The following is a 20,517-nucleotide window of genomic DNA, read 5'->3' as shown; positions in this document are numbered from 1 at the left end:
TCCTCTGTCTTTTGAATACAGCAAGCCCCTAAGCATATATGGTTTGCACAGATTTTCTTGCAATCCTTAAGTTGACTCCTCCTTCTCCATCTTTTCTTCTTCCTCCTTCCCCCTTTCTGTTCTCCCCCTCCTTCTCCCTCTTGGTCTCCTTTGATGTCTAGAAACATTTTCTAATTTCAATACCCTTTCAGTTGTATATTTTGGCTTTTGTCACCAGGATTTGCTGGGTCATATTCATAAAGGCATTAAGCATTCCAACATGAGGAAGTTTCCCCAATGTCATCCAGGGTGCTAGCCCACTGCTATGGGGCAGTTACCCTGGGGAACAAGATGCACAACTCCAAGTTAGTCTAATCATTACAGAATGATTAGCATAATAGTTCAGGCTCAGATTTTCCAGTCCCACTGGCTTTTCCCTCTCCCTGCTCCGTCACTTTCTTCAACCAGCTAGTTCTGATGCTCCTGTCACTGCCAGTTCCTTCTGACCCCAGCCCAAACACAGTTTCTTTTATCCCCTCTACATCGAGTTGCATCTCTCACTTAATATGCCCCCATATGTAATTCTCCTACATTAATAAGTCAATAAATCACAAGCTTAATCAGGCCATTGATCTCAAAACCCTTAGTGTCAGCCAAGCAGTGGGGGTGCACACCTTTAATCACAGGAGGCAGAGGTAGGCAGATCTCTAGAGTTCAAGGCCAGCCTTGGCTACAGAGTAAGTTCCAGGACAGTTCATTCAGTAATCCAAGGAGGGGAGGTGCAGGTGGTGAAGGTGCAAGCAGGCGCACACTCACACACACTTGGTGGATAAAGCAAGCTCCAATGAGCGAGCTCCAACCACTTTATACACATACACATACACATGCACATATGCACATACACATACACATGCACATATGCACATACACATACACATGCACATACACACAGACACACACACACACGGACACATATACTTGATGGATAGAACAAAGTTCCAACAATTTCACGCATACATATACACAGAGACATATATACAATCTTATTTGATTTATGGAGCAAAGCTCCAACTACTTTTCATATCTACATACACACACATTTTGATGGATGAACCAACCTCCAACAAGCTGGTTCCAACCATTTTACACATATACATCTATACATTTATGCACATATGTTCATTTGGTAGACGGAGCAAACTCCAATGAGTTGACTCCAACGATGTATTTTTTCACCAGTAGCTTATATGTCCCAGAAAAACCTTTCAAACAGTATAAAGTTACAATGTGATTACCTTCTATTTTGCTTCTAGTAAACGATTATGGCAAAACAGCTTGTTCCCCAATACCTTTCCATGAAAAAAAAAACATTACATTGTACAGGTAAAAGAAAATTATTATTCCCAAGAACCTACATACATCCGTAACTAAGCAACTTGTTATAGATTAACAAATTGTGAGAGAGCAAGGTAATTTTCTCAGCTAATTTTTCTTATTGGTAGGCAACAATTTGAGGTTATAAAGAAAGGATCAAATATTTTATTATTTATCTTAAAAAATAATCTTATAAAAATCTTAAAAGAATCACAAATCTAAACTTTTATATAAAATTCAGTCATTTCTACTCTAAATCCTCAGAGTGTATATTCATTTAACAATTTTGTAGTCAGATCAGGAAGCCGAGAGCAAATAATGAGAAAAAGAAATTAATTATCACCTTGATCTTGCTTCAGCAAGAAAGGCAGCAAATGCTGGTCAGGCAGCCATTGTTCTTGTTCCCTGACCTCAAAAATATCCCTCGCTCAACCATTCAGAGTGTGCCTTTCTGAAGAAGTTCAAATTGTTCCCTAAGATTTTCTACACCAGAGCCACTACCAAAAACATCTCAACAAAGCTTCCACAACAATCTCTTTTTCCAAATGCTTTCTAAGGGTGGTGGCCATTGCTGACAACCTACATTCCTAAATTCTTTCCAATGGAGGGGATTGGACCATGAATCTGCTCTAGCAGGGATGCCTGGGAGAGAGCAAGCATTATTACTGTGAGAGCCAGTGATGCTGGCCTGTGAGGGGCTAGAAGCCCCCTTAGAGTTTCCCATACATTTGGAGGAATATGAAGGTCACAGGGACAGCAGAGTGAAGCTCTGTAACAGCATGAAGCCCTCAGCTGGGTTGTCCTCAAGGCTCTGCCTCTCCACTGCACATCCATCCTGTTTGTGCTAACCGGGTGGCTTCACATCTTTGACTTCTAAAGCCCATTGTTGTTCCCCCGACAAGCCTCAAAAAAACAAAAATCAAATACAAACAAACAAAAGAACCCTTAGCCACTCCTACAGAACTTGAGGGGGGGACCAAAGTGCTGAATACAGAATTTGTACTTCAGTTTCTCCGCCATCTACCCCACCCCACCACGACCACCCCTACCCACTCCACCCCTGATATCTCAAGCCTCAATTCCCAGGCCTCTTCTTTTCACCACTGTATTTACTGATCCCTCACATATGTCTATTTCCACATACCTGTCTGTATTTCAGAACTCTGTGCCATTGAAAGTTAGCCTTCCCTCTCTCCCAACATCCTCCCCGACCTCCATTTACTTCCACAATGATTCCAAACCATCCAGCATCCTCCAAGGTCTAACTCGAGGTAGCCCTTTTCTCCCCTAGAACCTTTCTCAGTTCCTATAGACACAGAACACGTTTATGTTTTACCCCCTGCAGTGATGGGAGCAGGCCATTCGATAGGCCGTGGCTGTTAACTATGCTGTGTTATTATCTATGCTTGTGTTGACATCAGCAAACATTTTCCCATCTGAGGAGATACGCCTGAGGTCACAGCGGGCCACATCTCTGTACAAGGCTGTCTTGTAGAATCTCTCCAGCTTGGGGGCAGAGGTTTTAGTAACTGTTTGATCTTCCTTTTGTGTTCGTAAAGTGGCTATTTAGTTTTCAATAACATACTCTCTTCCTCTCAAAGATATGCCTGAATACTCGGTCACAAATGAATTTTGCCGCAAACACTTCTTAATCGGAATTCTTCTCCGAGAAGTTGGCTTCGCCCTGCAGGAGGACCAAGACATCAGGCACTTAGCTTTGGCCGTCCTAAAAAATCTAATGGCTAAGCATTCTTTTGACGATCGATACAGGGAACCCGTAAGTAGCCTTTCTTTCTCTCTCCCCCAAACGCTGTTTAATGGCTCGCTACATTAAATGAGTATAAAACCCTTGAGCCTATATTGATCTTCACGTGAGCCGTTTCTTGTCTGCCTTCACCTAGAGGAAGCAGGCACAGATAGCAAGTCTGTACATGCCGCTGTATGGCATGCTCCTGGACAATATGCCAAGAATCTACCTGAAGGACCTGTATCCTTTCACCGTGAATACATCCAATCAGGTACGTCTGCACAGCTCTCCAAATTCCCCTCCTTAAGGAATTTCCCTTACTCATATTTATGTGCTGTGTGACCATTCCTTCCTCCCTGTAAGCAAGCTAGGGCTAAACAGCACTTTCCAACAAGCACTCGATCAATACCGTTGGTCCCTAATGGGTGCTCGCGGCTTCCACCTGGCGCGTCCCTCTCTTTGGGACTGTTTCCACTCCCTTATTCTCTGAAGCACCATCCACATCTGCACGGCTTTTGTAGGTTGTATAATGTCCTCATGGCCTTAGCTTCATTGTCCGTTCTTCACCAACTACTCCCCACTTTTCCCCATGGAAACTTAGCATCTCATATGGTCAAAAGCCCAGTGTGGCCCATTGTGACTATTGTGCAAGCCACCAGCATTCCCCAGGGCTCACTGGCCAGGCAAACTCTAGCAAGTTCAGGTTCATTGAGAAACCTTGACTCACAAAAGTAAGGTAGGAAGTTGAAGGAAGAAGACACCTGACATTGACCTCTGACCTCCACATCCATGTGCTCCTGTACACACACACATACATGAACATGTAAATATACACATAAAAAATAAACTCATGAGAGAAGGAAAACCCACTCAAAATCCAGTAACAGCCTAAGATAGAACCTTCTAAAAGTTAGGATCATGCCTTTAGACATGTTTTTTGTTTGAGGAATGATCAAATCCCACCAGCATCATGTAATATGTGCATACCCTTTAGAAAGTTATTCAAGCTCTCTAGGCCTCTGTTTTCATATTTCTAAACTGGGATAAAGGGTGTAACACAATATAAAGTGCCTTAATATCAAATTATATAACAGAAAACATTTGCCAAGATGCTCAGAACACACGGACTTAAAATCTAGTCCCTAGTGATGGTAATATTATGTGTGTGTGTGTGTGTGTGTGTGTGCACGCGCGTATTGATGAAAATTACATCTATAGCTTAATATATTGCTATATCAGTAATTATTCTAGTCCACAACTAAAAGATTGTCTCTGATACATCATTTAAAAAATCCCCAGAAGGAGCAGAGAGAATGTAAAAGCCCAGCGTTGGGGAGGAAAGCTATGAAATGCTGTCATATACATGGCTTTTAAACTCAGGAACTGGCAACAGCTGTGATTGCCTGCAGTGGACCCTGCGTAAGATTGAGCCAGTAACTATTCAGTCCTAGATGTGGCGAGGATCATGGACCCTGCCTCCACTGGGGAGCTAATGGCAGTTGAGGGAGGCTGCGGAAAAGATATTCTTTGTCTCCTCTGATGTAGCCATTTCTGAGCTCCTCATGCTCCAGTGGATAACCCATGCCTACTCAACTAAACTCTGTGAAATCCAGTGAGTCACACAGCGGAAACAAAAGCAGAAGACAGAATAGTGGGAGGAAGGAAACTGAAAAAAAATATAAAAACTCTAACATTCTGCATAAAAAAATCAAACTGTGAACGAGACTATGCCTTTGACAATATCCATTTTCCTTGTCGACTTTGGTCTTTGTTCAAGTATAAAATGTCAAACTGAATACCTAATTGAGAGGGAAGTAAAAGCCATAGTGGTCTACCATTCTGGAACCCACTAACACTCATTTGTTTCCTCTCCTCTTGGAATGCAGGGATCTAGAGATGACCTCAGCACTAATGGAGGATTTCAGACTCAGACGTCCATGAAACATGCAACTTCTGTGGATACATCATTTTCCAAAGATGTTTTAAATTCCATAGCAGGTATTCAAGACCTGCTGAGAATACTTGTGTTTACCATTCATCAATGTTTACATTGTATACCATGGCGCTTTCTATCCATAATTCATATGCATAATATACCTGGCAAAGTACACCACGCTGTATAACTAGAGCCTTTAACGTACTCCTTTGAATGTCATCCAGTAACGTCCACGTCTGCTTAGCTTAAAGGGCTGTCTGCTCAGATGTTATCAAATTACTTTATTCAGCAGTCTTTAGCTTTTTGTTATGCACAGCTTTTTAAATTATAATTGCTCTTCAGCTTCAAGGATTCTATTAAGAACTATTTTGGAAATGTCATTTCTATTTCACATAAACTGTCAAGTTAAACACTCCTTCCCCAAAACCATCTTCTGTTAAAATAAGAGTTATCTTTGTCTATGTTTTTCATTTTAAGAGATCCAGAGAACAAACCTTATATGCACTTTGAACAGTGTTTCAAGATCCATCATGGCCACCACTGTGCGATGCTTTAAATAAATGTTGCATAGCTTTTAAGTCAAGCCCAGATTCTATTTCCCAATTCTCTACCCACTTCAGCAATGAGCAACACTGTTTCCTCATGTTTGTTCTTGTTTGTCCTCATACATCTCATCACCGTTCGTGTGCTGTGGCTTCTGTTTCCAGCATTTTCATCGATAGCTATTTCTACAGTGAACCACGCAGATTCCAGAGCATCCTTAGCGAGCCTGGACTCCAACCCGAGCACCGCAGAGAAGAGTAGTGAGAAGACAGACAACTGTGAAAAGGTGCAGCTTCCCTCCCCGCCACACATGTCAAACACTGCAACTACAAGCCAGGGCGCTCTCCGTCTTACTTATTATCCCTATTGGTCCTTTGATTCCCAGATCCCAAGGCCCTTGTCTTTGATTGGGTCAACGCTTCGGTTTGACAAATTAGATCAAGCAGAAACCAGGAGTCTTCTCATGTGTTTCCTTCATATTATGAAGACCATTTCAGATGGTAAGCGGACTGTCTTCAAATCTATTTAAAAGGAGAAAAAAAGAAAGAGAAGAAACCTATATTTCTAAGATCCTCATGCCATATTGTGTTTCTTTCTAGAGACTCTGATTGCCTACTGGCAGAGAGCACCCAGTCCAGAGGTGTCAGACTTCTTCAGCATCTTGGAGTAAGTTTAGGGTTGATCCAATAACTTATTTTCTGGAACTTTCAAACTAGCTCACTATACCACTCTTCATTCAAAGAAGCCCTATGGTAAATAAATAACAATAGTATATGGAATATGTAAAGAAAATTTACTAGTTTTCTTTCCATATATTTAGATGACTTGTTATGTTGTTATGTATAAATGAAGGAATGTAAATAATTAGAATGTCTTTTTTCCCCTTTCTAGTGTTTGTCTTCAGAATTTTAGATACCTGGGGAAACGCAATATAATAAGGTAATTGTTTAAATTCTAGTATATAGTCTTTAATATAAATATCATCTTTTTAAAAAGCATGGAGCGTTGGGGATTTAGCTCAGCGGTAGAGCACTTGCCTAGCGAGCGCAAGGCCCTGGGTTCGGTCCCCAGCTCCAGAAAAAAAAAAAAAAAAGCATGGAGCTTTGAATATGGCTCAGTGAGTGAAGTACTTGCCATGCAAGAATGAAGACCTGGGTTTGGATCCCAGAACCCACATAAAGGCAAACATGAGAAAGGGGTCTATAATCCCAGTGCTCCCTATTAGAATTCTCTTCACGCTGGAAGCTATCAGGTCAGATAGTCTAGCATTCGCAATGGTACACAAGAAACCCTGTCTCAAACAAGGTGGAAGGTGAGAGCTAACACCTGAAATTGACCTCTGACCTTCTGAAAACCAGGATGGGGAAAGAGGGATGTTTCATTATATAGACATTTATATAGAGAGATGGTAGACAGAAGATAGATAGATAGATAGATAGATAGATAGATAGATAGATAGATAGATAGATAGATTAAAAAGAAAGAGAAAGGAAGAAAGGAAAGAAAGATTACATATAATACATGCTGGTGATAGATATATAGATAGACAGATAAATTTATATTGATGAAACACATCTATTTAAGAACATGCTTTTAGTAAGGTAAAAACAAAAATTAGTCTAGAATTACTTCATACTGGCACCATTTGTCACAAAGGCAAGAACATCCAAAGTCGTCTAAGCTCCTATTCTTATAAGAAACTGAAATGTTAATTTTATTTTTATTTTGTTTATATATGTGGTGCTGAGCTGTGTGCATTTGCATGTGTTTGCATGCAGCCAGAGGTTGACAGTAGGTGTCTTCCTCAAACACTCTTCACCAAAATTACCGAGTCAACCTCTCTTCACCTGAAGCCAGACTTTACCGATATGGTTCTTCTAGTAAGCCATCTTGCCTGGTGGATCCCTGATTCTGGAGACTGGGACTGCTCAATGGCTTCCATTTACATAGATGGATGCTGAAGTTCAGAAGCCAGGTCCTCATGGAAAGTACTTTGCTATGCGGGCCATCTCCCAGCCCCCTTACTTTTCATTAATTCACAGAACATGAAATAGCTCATCATTCAGTAATAGCTCGTCGTTCGCCCTTCTGCTTTCATGTGTCCATGATAAACACAGAGCTATGGTTTAAACCTGTGTTCTTTGCAGGAAAATCGCAGCAGCATTTAAGTTTGTGCAGTCCACCCAGAACAATGGAACTCTAAAGGGATCTAATCCTTCCTGCCAGACATCAGGTCTCTTGCCACAATGGTAATATCACCTTGGCTTGGTATTTAAAAATCACGCATGTGCCATTTATATGTGAACATGCATGTATAGGGGTCCATATATGTATATATGCCAAAAACAACTGTGGTTTTAAGCAGCTTAATATGTTTATCTGAAGAAAATTCTTAGCTACTTCTCAAGGTCCCTCACTGGCTTAAAAACAGAAACGAAGGACTGTGGCTTACTATGTTCAGCACAGTGCCTTGACTGGAGGAGAATTCATAGGCATTTTATTTAGCTAAAACCCAAAGGTACAAAGAATTCCAATAGAATGTCCCCTTATAGTTCTTAGCAATATAGGAAAAAGGCACCCTGGAATCGTGACTTGAGTTCTGCTGAGTAATTAAAAGATTTTCTTAGTGTTCTTGAAGTTCATGTTTTTTAAGGGGTCAGAAGCCATGAGAAAGCCAGGGAATCCTCATGAGTCCCCATAGATTATGTACTTACTAGCCGATCTCCAATTTTGCCTACCTTGCTCACTCCCTCCTTTACCTGCCCAGTCAGAATCACTTGCCCTGAAAGTCCACCTCCAAGATCCTCTGGGTCTAACAAATAAAAACTGTTTCCAGAAACTTTCCTGAGTTTGACTTATTCTTCTCAGGCGTATCATAAGAAAACGTGATGTGGGTATTTTAGAAAAGAGCTTTAGGAAGAAATAGGAAACTGTATATAGTCAATAAATAACAAAATAAATGTTGCTGCCATCCATGGGGACCTATAGAAATTGGCTTCCAGTAAATTTAAAAGATGTAATCATGGCTTTACTTTGCAAACCGTAAAACAGGAGACCACAAGAAGGAATTGCTTCATGTGTTGCATAGCAATTGTAAGGCACCTAAGGTTACCACAGTCCACCTTTCAGGATGAACAAGTCTTAAGGCTTCTTCTTATAGGTTGGACAGATCCTGCTAGCCCTCTTCTCCTGGAACCCAGTGCTTTCCCTTCACTTTCAGACAGCAAAGGGCTCGAAACCTGGGAGAAAAATTTAGTCCCCAAAATCCCAGCCACATGTTTCAGAACTCATTACTCCCTCTAGATGCAGGCACGATCCAGACTTCATAGGTTACAGAAAGCCAAAGTTGGCTCTCCCTAGATTCAGCTTAAACAGGTCCTTTTAACTTTGCCAGATGCTTGAAAACTTACTTAGCCTTGAATACTGTGTCAGGGACAAACCAGAGTTCCTTCTGAGGTTTGACTCTCAAGGGCCCAGCTCCTTGGCTCCCTTCCTCACAAAGATGTTGTTTATGGTTTATTTACATGACAAGGTATCTCCTACCACCAGGCTTCTCCTGGGACCAGGGAAAGCTGTGGCACCAGGAAGCATTCCTAACACCACAAAGACACTGGCTGGTTTCTCCAGGTAGACACACCTGAAGGCCATTGTCATTGCCACCCCAGATAAGCAACTAGAAGCACAGATGCTACCACAAATGCTGCCTTCCTGATGCTGATCCCACCACAGCACAGCAAGAGGCATGGCCCAAACAGTTTATAAATCACAGAAGTTTCCAGAAGCAAAACCAGATGGGGAAAAGGGTTACTTCACTTCGGTCTAGATTTTAGACATTGCTTCAAAAACAAACAAGGGCACATGTCTGCATTATACTTTTAATGCCCTCCTGCCTAGCCAGTAATAAACTCAACATTCTTGAGTTCTTGTTAGTCCTTGAGGTAATAATGAATGACGAACAGTTTTATTTTTGAGTGTCTTTTAGGTGTTTTGTTTGCTTGTTTGTTTCTTTGTTTTGGTTAGGTTAACATATTTGTAACTATATCTTCAGTTACTAAACAGACAGTACTTTATTTATTTGGTTAAAATCAATGGGCTAAGCCTGACAACAGTTTAAGATCCTGTATGACCCTATGGTTGTCTGAGCACACAGCCAAGGTAGTGACAATGAGGTCTGACAAGACTTACAGATGACTGAGTCTATAGAACTTGGCAATAAAAAAAGAAGAAAATCAAAATATGCTAAAAAAAATAGACACCCACTGTGTCTTTGACTCATAATGTATCTTTCTGAATATTTTTATGGATTAAATAAATTTCTTCAAGTGTATTAAATAGCCTCTTCCATGGCGCTGCTCAAAGTCAATGTTATCAGTAAGACGGTGCCTGGCAGATGTTGTGTACGCTCATCTCAGTGCTCACCATCTGAGTGGTACTGGTTATGTAGGGCATTGCTGGGTAGGTCAACCACAATTCTCATCTCCGTTCCAGGATGCACACCACTTCCGGTCATGAGGGCCATAAGCAGCACAGATCTCAGACCTTACCTATCATCCGAGGCAAAAATGCACTTTCCAACCCCAAACTCTTACAGATGCTGGACAACACCATGAACAGTAAGTGAACCAGAAGCCAATCTCTCTGCAGGTATGTAGAACAGGAAGTGCATTGCAAGACGAGAGGAAATGTTGTCAAACCAGGGAAACCACTGTTCTGAAGGCCAGTGCCATAGGCCTGTAAGTTTCTTCGAAGAAAGAATCACCAGAGTGTAGATGAGGAGGAAAATTTAAAATGCCCTCACCAGGGAAGAAAACAGAAAATGAAACTCAGTGTAATGGTCTCAGGGCAGCTCATCTAGGTACTTTTGGTGTCATAAAGTTTATGGGGCTCCCTCTTAACCAAGTAATTATTGCTGACTCTAGGGGAAGAGGATAAGAATGTCCATCTCCCACAAGCAGTAACCATGACATCATGACTCCAGAGATACATAACGTCCAGCGTGGCAATAAGATAAAAATAGAACCTGTTGCTGTGAAGCATGAAAATTGTGAACATAGGACCCATGGTTACTTGTTTAAATGCACACTGCCTTCATCTCTAAACACACGACGTGGCTTTCTGAGGAGGTTGTTTGTCTAGACAGTCCACTGAGACCATACATTGAGTCTATTAGCCCAGAAGCAAGATCTTTAAACAGGATGATAACAGAAGAAGTGTGATCCTGGCTAGATTAAAGAAAAAGAATTTTAAAAATAATAGAAACCCTGCAGCTGATGCATGGAAAGGGTACACCTGTCACAGACAATTTAGTGTATTTTTTTTTAGTTGAGGCAATAAATGAAATTGTTCAAAGTCACTTTGATTTTATATTATTCATCAAAATATCAGTAAACACTGTAATATAAGGAAATGTTTCACTGGACATAGAGAATTGTCTTACATGTTTATGCACTGTTCTATTTTGTATTTCATAGGCAACTCCAACGAAATAGACATTGTCCACCATGTAGACACCGAGGCCAACATAGCCACCGAGGTCTGCCTCACCATTCTGGACCTGCTGTCTCTCTTCACCCAGGTCCACCAGGTGAATATGATCAGAATGTTTTCTGCAGAAGTGATGACCCGGGTGGAGGGGGAAAGCCATGAGAAGTCAAAACACTTTTTTTAAAAGATGATTTATGGACTTAATGAATCAACTTCCACACAAGCATTTTAAAAATGAGATTCTCTGGGGGTTGGGGATTTGGCTCAGTGGTAGAGCACTTGCCTAGGAAGCGCAAGGTCCTGGGTTCGGTCCCCAGCCCCAAAAAAAAGAAAAAAATAAAAAATAAAAATGAGATTCTCTGTTTTTTGCCAGAGGATGACTAACGCTGGCTTAAGCCACTGCTGTCAATATTATCTTTCTTTCCATTTCCTCTTCCTGTGCTGCCAGGCATTTACGTGGGGTGAAACTGAGACTCCATATTTTTAATTATAAAATATATACTTTTATTAGCATACTTTTATAATATAATATGTAATAACAGGAACAAATGCTGAGAAGAGAATCCCTTAATGATTATGACATTATGTGACTGTTTTGTTTCTTCATACTAGATGGCAAATACATTACTATACCATAAAATCTTATTGAACTGTCATATGTGTATATATATGTGTGTGTGTGTGTGTGTGTGTGTGTGTGTGTGTCTGTGTCTATGTCTGTGTCTGTAGTCTATTGTTGAACACATTTATTGTGTTATATGTAACTATATTAATCTGTAATATAATTATGTTATTGCGACAATTGAGTACCAAGTCTTCAATCCAGGAGGACATCAAAGACTCCATATTTTTTTAACAGAAAAACAAAAGTCAAGCAGTGCTGTGCTTTAACTAATGACTATATTTAAAAAAAAACTCTAATACCAAGCATCTTTTCTTATTTGTTTTATATATACAACATTGGTGAGGTGTTAACATAATATACTTAATAAAATTTCTAATGCTACCAAGACTATCCATACCACATTTTGACAAATATTTAGAGAAATAGTGATTGTCATACACAGAAAGTAAGACTCCAAATGGGAAAAGACAATTTGGAAAAACACTGGTAGTTTCTTTAAAAGCAAATGATGGAGCTGGAGAGATAACTTAGTAGTTGAGTATTGAGTTCAGTTCCCAGCACCCACACTGAACCTCTCACAGGTGCTGTAGTACCAGTTCCAGGAATCTCATGCCAACATCTATCCTACACACATACATCTTCATGCACATGGCATGCACACACAGACATACACAGACACACACACATACACGCGCATGCACACATACACATACACTCGTATACATAAATTAAAACAAGAATAAATATTTTAAATGCTAATTATATACCTATAGGGTGACCAACCATTTGATAGTAGCACCTAACCAAGGAGAAATAAAATCACCTAACCATATAAGGCTTTACACATAAGTATGCATAACATTTATTTTAAATAACAAAAGCCACTGGAAACAATCCAACATGCACATCAAAAGGTGAATGCACAGGCTATCCCATACATGAAGCTTCAGAAGGCAAACCAGAAAAGACTACTTTGTCGTTCCACTTAGAAAATACCATTTAGGGTTGGGGATTTAGCTCAATAGTAGAGCACTTGCAAGGCCCTGGGTTCGGTCCTCAGCTCCGAAAAAAAAAAAAAAAAAAAAGAAAATACCATTTAATAGAAGCAAGAGATCAATGACTGATTAGAGGAATGGAGATAAAAGACAGGCATACAGGATTGCAAAAATGTATGTTTGATTTTCTTGACTGGGGTAGTGGCTTCATGGGTGTATACCAAAGGCAAATTTATGCAATTGTACTTTCTGAATGTATACAGTTTCTCCCACCAATGCATTTTAACAATGCTCCTAAAAACATTTACAGCTCACTCAAATGAACCCGTTTTAAGAGTTGTACCAGGAAAGGTTGGATCTGTTAAACAAAATTTCTCCCTCCAGGAGCATTGCACTAAGAGAGTCTTGCTTTCAAGTAAAATGCCAACATGGTGGGAGAAACACACAACTGGATTTGGTTCTTTATTCCCTGATGGACATGCACCTTGAATAGCACACAGTTGAAAGGCTTCCCCCCAGTGCCTATCTGCCACCTCATCCTCTCCCCATGACCCAACCCACTAGCCACACACCAGCCACTCTGTTCTTTCTCAACCTTGAACTCATAAGCTTCTCTCCAACCCAAGGCTCTTACTCCATGACAATCCTCCCAGGTCTCTATGAGTCATAGTCCTTCACCTCCATTCATCCACTGGAGGAGTCTTTGCTCGCCACCCCCTAAGCAAAGTAATCCACAACCACTTTCTGTAACATCTTCCTACTCTAGTTACGGTCTCTCTGGGTTTGGTTTGGTTTGGTTCGGTTTGGTTTTGACACCACTGTATAAGCTTCCCTGAGAGCATTCAAGAATCATCTCTTCTCACTCCGAATTTGCTTCTATCACTCAGGATTGTATTCAACACACGGTATGAACATAATAAAGGTTTCTGAAGGGAAGCAATTGCTCCACTACTGATCCTAAATAACAGCTCTTCTGAATTTCAGAGACAGCTCCAACAATCCGACTGTCAAAACTCACTCATGAGAAGGGTCTTTGATACGTACATGCTGTTTTTCCAAGTCAACCAGTCAGCCTCAGCCCTGAAACACGTGTTTGCTTCTTTGAGGCTGTTCGTGTGCAAGGTAAGGATGTTCCAGTCTCAGGGAAAGCTCACCTCAAGGTGACAATAAGGACTTAATAATCTTTGCATCTCTCAGTGTGCAGGGAAGAAGGTCTATTTACGTTTCACTAGATACTAGTCATTTGCTGTTGTAGCAGTTAAACCACTTTGGCTCCTGGCAGGTTAAGTGTGCAATTCACCCACCCAAGAGTTCTCTGGATTCTTGAATGAAGCACACACACACACACACACACACACACACACACACACACACTCACGCACACGCCAGCTAATTTTGATATGCCTTGACTAGCTCAATGCTTGAGCACTTCTAAACCTCCCCACTTCCCTCCAGTATCCCTGGCTTAACACCTTCTAGATCTATATTTTATCTTTGCTGCCCTGCTATCTTCTGGGCAGTCCCCTCATTAGGCTGCATTCCCTTTCCACCTGCATTGTAGGATGCTTTCTCTCCTGCAGCTCTTAAATCTGATCCTTCTCCCTCTGAGTCATCGTGATTCTCCCTCTCCTTCCCTCTCTCTCAGCCTGCGCAATCTAAAAGTCCCGCCTCCGTCTCCTTGCCCAGCCATTGGGTTTACAGCAATTCTTTATTAATAATCAAAGGCAGCTATGGGAGGGGACACTCAGGCCAGACTGACACTGGAAGCCCAGCTTTTGGGAGCCAAAATCAGACAAAGCATTAGATCCAATTTCCAACAGCTGTCTCAAAATGAGCGGAATACCAAAATGTCGTGGCATTATGTGGTGACCAATTGTGTGGTTGCTCAGTTTTCAGCATAGAAAGTTTGCTGAAAAAAGGGAGGGAGGGAGGGAGGGAGGGAGGGAGGGAGGGAGGAAGGAAGGAAGGAAGGAAGGAAGGAAGAAAGAAAGAAAGAAAGAAAGAAAGAAAGAAAGAAAGAAAGAAAGAAAGAAAGAAAGAAAATCAGGTTAAAGGTTCTATACTGAGTAGCTCGAGCAGCCATCTTTGATGACTATAAACAGCATATAGCCTGATATAACAGTGTCAAATGAATAATGGAATATTTCAAAGACCTCATGTGTTTTGGGTTGCTGACAGTTATTAACACATAGAATATTAGTACAAGGGAATAATTAACGCAAGAGAAGAGCTTACTGAACTAGGACTTCAAAGATAGACACATGCCTACATCTGTTGCAAATGGAGAAAGTACATTTTTGGATCGCATTTTAGTCTACAAGTTTGAAACATGAAAGAACATGGCTCACTCCTTCGTTCTTCCACCCCTCTAGTTCCCTTCAGCGTTTTTCCAAGGGCCTGCTGACCTCTGCGGCTCGTTCTGCTATGAAGTCCTAAAATGCTGTAACCACAGGTCACGGTTGACGCAGATGGAAGCCTCAGCCCTTCTGTACTTCTTCATGAGGAAGAACTTTGAATTTAACAAGCAGAAGTCAATTGTCAGGTCTCACTTACAAGTAAGTCCTACCGTCTCCATTGATGTTGATATTAAAGTAACTGGTGTGCTTTGGCAGGGAGTAAAGCATCCTGTTCCCAGGCAACCTCTCAACTGAGTTCAAGACTCCACTCTCCCGGCACACTTGGTCCTGGTTTACCTAAGAGGAGAGCTGGGGAGAAATCAACGGATTACAGTTTACATTGCCACTCGAGCTTATGTTTCTTCCGCTCATGCACTAGAATCTCATGGAATAAACAACGGTTAATCTAGGAGGCCAAATCCAACCAAATTCCAAAGACATCCATATTTTTCTTCAAGGCAACCCAAGATTATAAGATTCTTGCACCTTTCCTTCAGTATTTACAGTTATAATAATGACATTCGTTGAACTTTCTAGGAGAAATGTATGGCGTATTTATCTAGCTCAGTCAATTTCCTTAAAAGTACAGTGTCTAGACTAGAGAAATGACTCAGTCTGTGGAGTGTGTACCTAGCAAACCTGGAGACAGGAGTTCAAGCCATAAAACCCATGTTAAAAACCAGGTACAATGGTATATGCTTATAATCTCAGCACTGAGGCCTCAGAGACAAGAAGATCCCATGGGCTAGTCTAGCCTACCTTAGTGAGTTCTAGAACATGAGAGATCCTGTCTCAAATGACAAAGTGGATGATATCTGAAGATCAGCATTCAAAGTTGACCTCCGGACTCCACCCATACATCTGCACCCATACAGCCATAGGCTTATCTTCCCGCACACATCCATAGAACACAAAACATAAGTTCATTTTTCTTCAGAACAGTGGTTCTCAACCCCTTTGGGTCACATATCAGATATCCTTCATATCAGATATTTCCATTACAATTCATAACAGTAACAAAATCACAGTTATGAAATAACAAAAATAATTTTATGGTTGGGGGCCACCACAGCATGAACTGTATTAAAGGGTCATAGCACTAGCAAGGTTGAGAACCTCTGGTTTCGAAGGTTCGTTTCTCTTTTTCCTTCCAGCTCATCAAAGCAGTGAGCCAGTTAATAGCTGATGCGGGGATTGGAGGGTCTCGCTTTCAACACTCCCTCGCGATCACCAACAACTTTGCCAATGGAGATAAACAGATGAAAGTAAGAGTTGCTTCATGGGCTTCTTTTTCTAAAGAATCAGAAATAAAATGGGGTGGTGTTTTTAACCTGACATATCAAAACCATGAGGTATTTATGAATTCTGTGTATAGTTTATCAAGATTTTGACCACTCATATTTTTTTGCTTATTGAAATTGGAATCATTAGGTCTCACACATTCAGTATTCGATGTTTTAGCTGGAATTTCTGAGATCTTTGCTCAATTGTTATATAACAAAATTTTCCAAATGCATCATCATTTATTCATAATCATCACAAGTAAACTTATCTTTCCCTCTACTTATTTTAGTGCCTTTGGAAGACTAAAGGTGGAAAAGACTTCAATCATAGCTTGATCTAGAGATCAAGAGAGCACTTTGAAGTATCCCCCCACCCATTGCTTTATTGTATCAGTTAATTGTTTCACTTATAGCTGTCTCTGGATTCACCTCTGAAAGTATAAGGACACTGGTAATCTGAGTAGAAAAGGCCTTCTTCAAACACTACCAACTCAAGTCAAATAGGATGTCTTTTGGTGGCATATTTATCAAGAATATGATTGGTCAGTCCAGGGTCACATGCCATCAATAGGAATGACATCAAAACTTGTTTAAATGACTTAGACTAGAGTCAGAGAAGACTGAATTTCAAAGGCATCCAGGAAACTATTACAAGGAAATTGGGCTATAGGACAATAAAATATAATCATAATCACAATATACAGGAAGCAGACATTTATGAGCACTACATAAAACATAAAAATAGGTGGTAGAAGTTAACAAAGGAATGCTGAACAGATAGTGACCCAGGCTCTCTCTTTTCCAAAGAACAGCAATTTCCCAGCAGAGGTGAAAGATCTGACTAAGCGTATAAGGACTGTTTTGATGGCGACAGCCCAGATGAAGGAGCATGAGAAGGACCCCGAGATGCTGGTGGACCTCCAGTATAGCCTTGCAAACTCCTATGCAAGTACCCCTGAGCTCCGGAGGACCTGGCTGGAAAGCATGGCCAAGATTCATGCAAGAAATGGAGACCTGTCTGAGGTGATAAGCAAAGGCTCACTCGCTCTTCATCAACATTGCCTTCCTTATCTGAATAATTTGGCTTTTAATTTATACTATGTAGCATAAAACGCACCATATTTTCCACCAATATATATCTATATATCAAGTGCAGTTACTTTATATGTAGGGCTCAATGACATCTGATTCTATGTAGAGGACATCAGACTGTGGCCAGATATAGAGGTGGCAACATCAGTTGTTTGAAATGTAGTGCATGAATAGATGTCTAAAACTTGAAGCTAAAGACGGTATTGTTAAAAGTACTCAAAAATTAACACTTATATCAGAGTTAATAGTCTGTGTTTTTAAACGTATTCCCTGAAATTGGAGTAGAACAGGGAAGCTTGCTGCTTTGGTAAGTTTATCAAAGTTCATCTGAATCAGCCAAGGAGAAGAAAGTACCCTGTGTGAAGATGGTAAATCAATACTTGACTTTTCTGTGGCAGTTGTAATGCTAGATGGATTTGTGCATAATGATTTATAACATCCAGGAGCTTCTGAGTTATCACTAGCGAAGATCTGCCTTTCCACACAACTATACCCCCCTAGGAATAGGGGATAAGTCTATCTAGGATATGCCTAATGTCTAAAATTTAACTAGGATAATCCTAAAAGATAAGCTTTTGGTTATCAGATCTAGAACAGAAACCAGAATCCTAGCTTGGCTAACACTTCCAGTTAGCATTAATTTAACCTAAAATGGCAAAAATTCATTCATGAAACCTTAAAAGAAGAAATCTGAAAGCCTGGGCCCTTCATAAAGTCAAGAGTACACAGCAGTGGTCAAAGCCTCTGGAGGAGAAATAAAACATCCCCCATGTAATCGGTCTGAGGAGAATCTGCCTGTTACATTAGCTTCCACAATATAAGCAAGCACTAAATGAAGAGGCAACTGTTCTAAAGGCGAGGGGAACTAAAGAGGAGCCAGCATTAGAGGCAGAAAAATTGGGAAGGAAGATGTTTTCTATTTCCATTTTTTCTCCAGATACTAGAGTCTATATATTTGAGAAGCAAAGAGATATATAGCCTTTAAAAAGCCATAAATTATGATTAGATATTCATAAAGAAGGGAATGGCATTTTGTGGAAAAGTTGTTTAGAATAGCTCATTCATCCCATTCAAATCTATATCAAGACAGAGAGACAAAAATATCCCAAATATGTATTTTATTCTTGATGACAAACTTTGGAAAAGTCCAATAGATTGACGTTTTCACTTCTTTCAGAATGAAGAGTTAGTCTACATGACATATTCTGAGAGAGCACACTGACTCCCCTCGGGAAACCACTGGTTTCATGAAAAGTTCAATCTGTCCCTGAAATCTCTGTTTTGTGTTCTCTTATAGGCTGCTATGTGTTACATCCATATAGCCGCGCTTATCGCAGAATACCTGAAGCGCAAGGGTAAGAGGGCCTTGTAAAGGGGGTAGAGCCTGGAGACCATTGTACTGGAACCTAACCACATAAATTCATTAAACCGACTTTAACTTTTATAGATATTTATTATTATGCTGTACTTTAATATTTTCAATTCGGTGATGCCACCGGCATATTCATCTGATGTGCGGTGAAGCTAACTGGATGGTCAACTTCTTGGTTCAAAGTGATGATTCTGATGTCTCGTTGATTAACAATGTGTGGTTCCATAAACTTGTATTAACAAGAACATTCGGTCATGCCCTAACCTCATCTTACGCTGCCATAGGTTACTGGAAAATGGAAAAGATTTGCACACCACCCCTGCTACCAGAAGACACCCACCCCTGTGATAGCAACTTATTACTAACAACTCCGGGCGGAGGAAGTGAGTGAATCTAACTGTGCTCATTTGCCCTTGATGCTGAGGAAATCAACTTTACAGCTTCAGGAAACTTCCGTAAATGTCTTCTTAGAAGCAAAAGCCATGACCTGAAAACAGGCCAACAGAATTTACTGTACAAAAAGCTCAGACCACTGAGAAACCACATCCTAAACTTAACAAGTTTAGCTTTCTTCTCCATTCTCAGCAAATAGAATATTATCCAGTCTCCAGGATTAGGATTTATGGTCATGCCTATCTGCTTGCTGGCTTGCCATTAAAAATCTTTGCTTGAAAGTGAAAAACAGTGCAAACCTGCAAGAAGGATCTAGTTTGAGTGTAATAGTTTATTCAAAGTAAGAATGTACACAGAAACATTTACATAGATGTATGTTATATTTTACTTCTTAAAGACTGTGTATCTTAGTGATAGAGTAATTGCCTAGCAAGTATAAGCCTTGGTGTTTGATTTCCAGCATTGCAAAATTAACAACAACAATAATAACAATAATAATAATTTACTCTAACAATTTATAATATATGATTGATAATATTTATTTACTTTCATTAAAAAATATCCACTTTCATGGTCTAAAATAACATTTTATAAGAACTATACTTTGTGTAAAAATGTGGCTGTATAATTCATATATTTTATCTAAAATCTTTAAACATTCTTTCAAGTCCAAAGTTTCTGAACAACAATCTACACGATAACATTATTTCAACTTGCAAATTGCCGTTGAAAACTCAGTGTAGAGTTCGAATCAAAATACCCAAGCAAAATGAAAATGGACTTTGATTTTCAATATTTCAGAAGCACAATGAATTCCATTCCTAGTCATTTAAACTTGAGTACATTTTCAAAAAGGTCACAGTGGATTTTCCAAATAATCCATTAGAACCAAATCACCTAAACGAACAATGAGATAGTGAGGTCTCTTGTGCGGGGCCCTCGTTAAAGACAGATCTACTCAGAGAAGATCCACCTTAAAACCCTTCTTACTTACTGTTGCGTGCCATATGCACACTAGTCTTTATATGCAAGTCATCACTTTATTGATTTAGCATGCCCTTCTGGCTCAGCCATTTATTGGCTTTAGGTTCTGCAGAGCAACATAAAGACTTTCACATTTTCTCTAAATCCAAACTGAAGAAAACTGATAAAACTCAAGTGTCAGTTTGTGTCCTAGTTACTTCAGTGATTTTTCAATCCTCGAGCATTTTAAACAGTCCATGTTATATGAAAGGTAATTCCAGCGATGCTATGTCATATCTGTTGAAAAGGGATACACTTAGGAACGGGCACTGAAA

General features: G+C 40.2%; 1 protein-coding gene across 18 annotated transcripts in view; it reads left to right on the top strand.

Annotated features, from left to right (window-relative positions):
- Nucleotides 1–20,517, top strand: part of Dock10 (dedicator of cytokinesis 10) — a 257,936-nt gene that overhangs the window by 214,419 nt on the left and 23,000 nt on the right. For 12 of the 18 annotated variants that reach the window (XM_039084669.2, XM_008767315.4, XM_063267004.1 and 9 more), the window contains exons 32-47: nucleotides 2,955–3,130; nucleotides 3,255–3,371; nucleotides 4,987–5,098; nucleotides 5,744–5,865; nucleotides 5,965–6,079; nucleotides 6,179–6,245; nucleotides 6,471–6,518; nucleotides 7,727–7,828; nucleotides 10,068–10,192; nucleotides 11,051–11,163; nucleotides 13,668–13,805; nucleotides 15,056–15,238; nucleotides 16,234–16,344; nucleotides 17,170–17,385; nucleotides 18,752–18,809; nucleotides 19,111–19,209. In XM_039084669.2, coding sequence (XP_038940597.1) covers nucleotides 2,955–3,130; nucleotides 3,255–3,371; nucleotides 4,987–5,098; nucleotides 5,744–5,865; nucleotides 5,965–6,079; nucleotides 6,179–6,245; nucleotides 6,471–6,518; nucleotides 7,727–7,828; nucleotides 10,068–10,192; nucleotides 11,051–11,163; nucleotides 13,668–13,805; nucleotides 15,056–15,238; nucleotides 16,234–16,344; nucleotides 17,170–17,385; nucleotides 18,752–18,809; nucleotides 19,111–19,209 — 1,902 coding nt within the window. Of the gene's footprint in view, nucleotides 1–2,954; nucleotides 3,131–3,254; nucleotides 3,372–4,986; nucleotides 5,099–5,743; nucleotides 5,866–5,964; nucleotides 6,080–6,178; nucleotides 6,246–6,470; nucleotides 6,519–7,726; nucleotides 7,829–10,067; nucleotides 10,193–11,050; nucleotides 11,164–13,667; nucleotides 13,806–15,055; nucleotides 15,239–16,233; nucleotides 16,345–17,169; nucleotides 17,386–18,751; nucleotides 18,810–19,110; nucleotides 19,210–20,517 lie in introns of those variants that run through there. The other 6 variants (XM_063267006.1, XM_063267010.1, XM_063267001.1 and 3 more) reach the window with 3 other exon arrangements.

The sequence above is a fragment of the Rattus norvegicus genome, chromosome 9, assembly GCF_036323735.1.
Source record: "Rattus norvegicus strain BN/NHsdMcwi chromosome 9, GRCr8, whole genome shotgun sequence".
Lineage (NCBI taxonomy): Eukaryota > Metazoa > Chordata > Mammalia > Rodentia > Muridae > Rattus > Rattus norvegicus.
The sequence above is the reverse complement of the archived record's forward strand: the minus strand, read 5'-3'. Positions and strand labels throughout refer to the sequence as shown.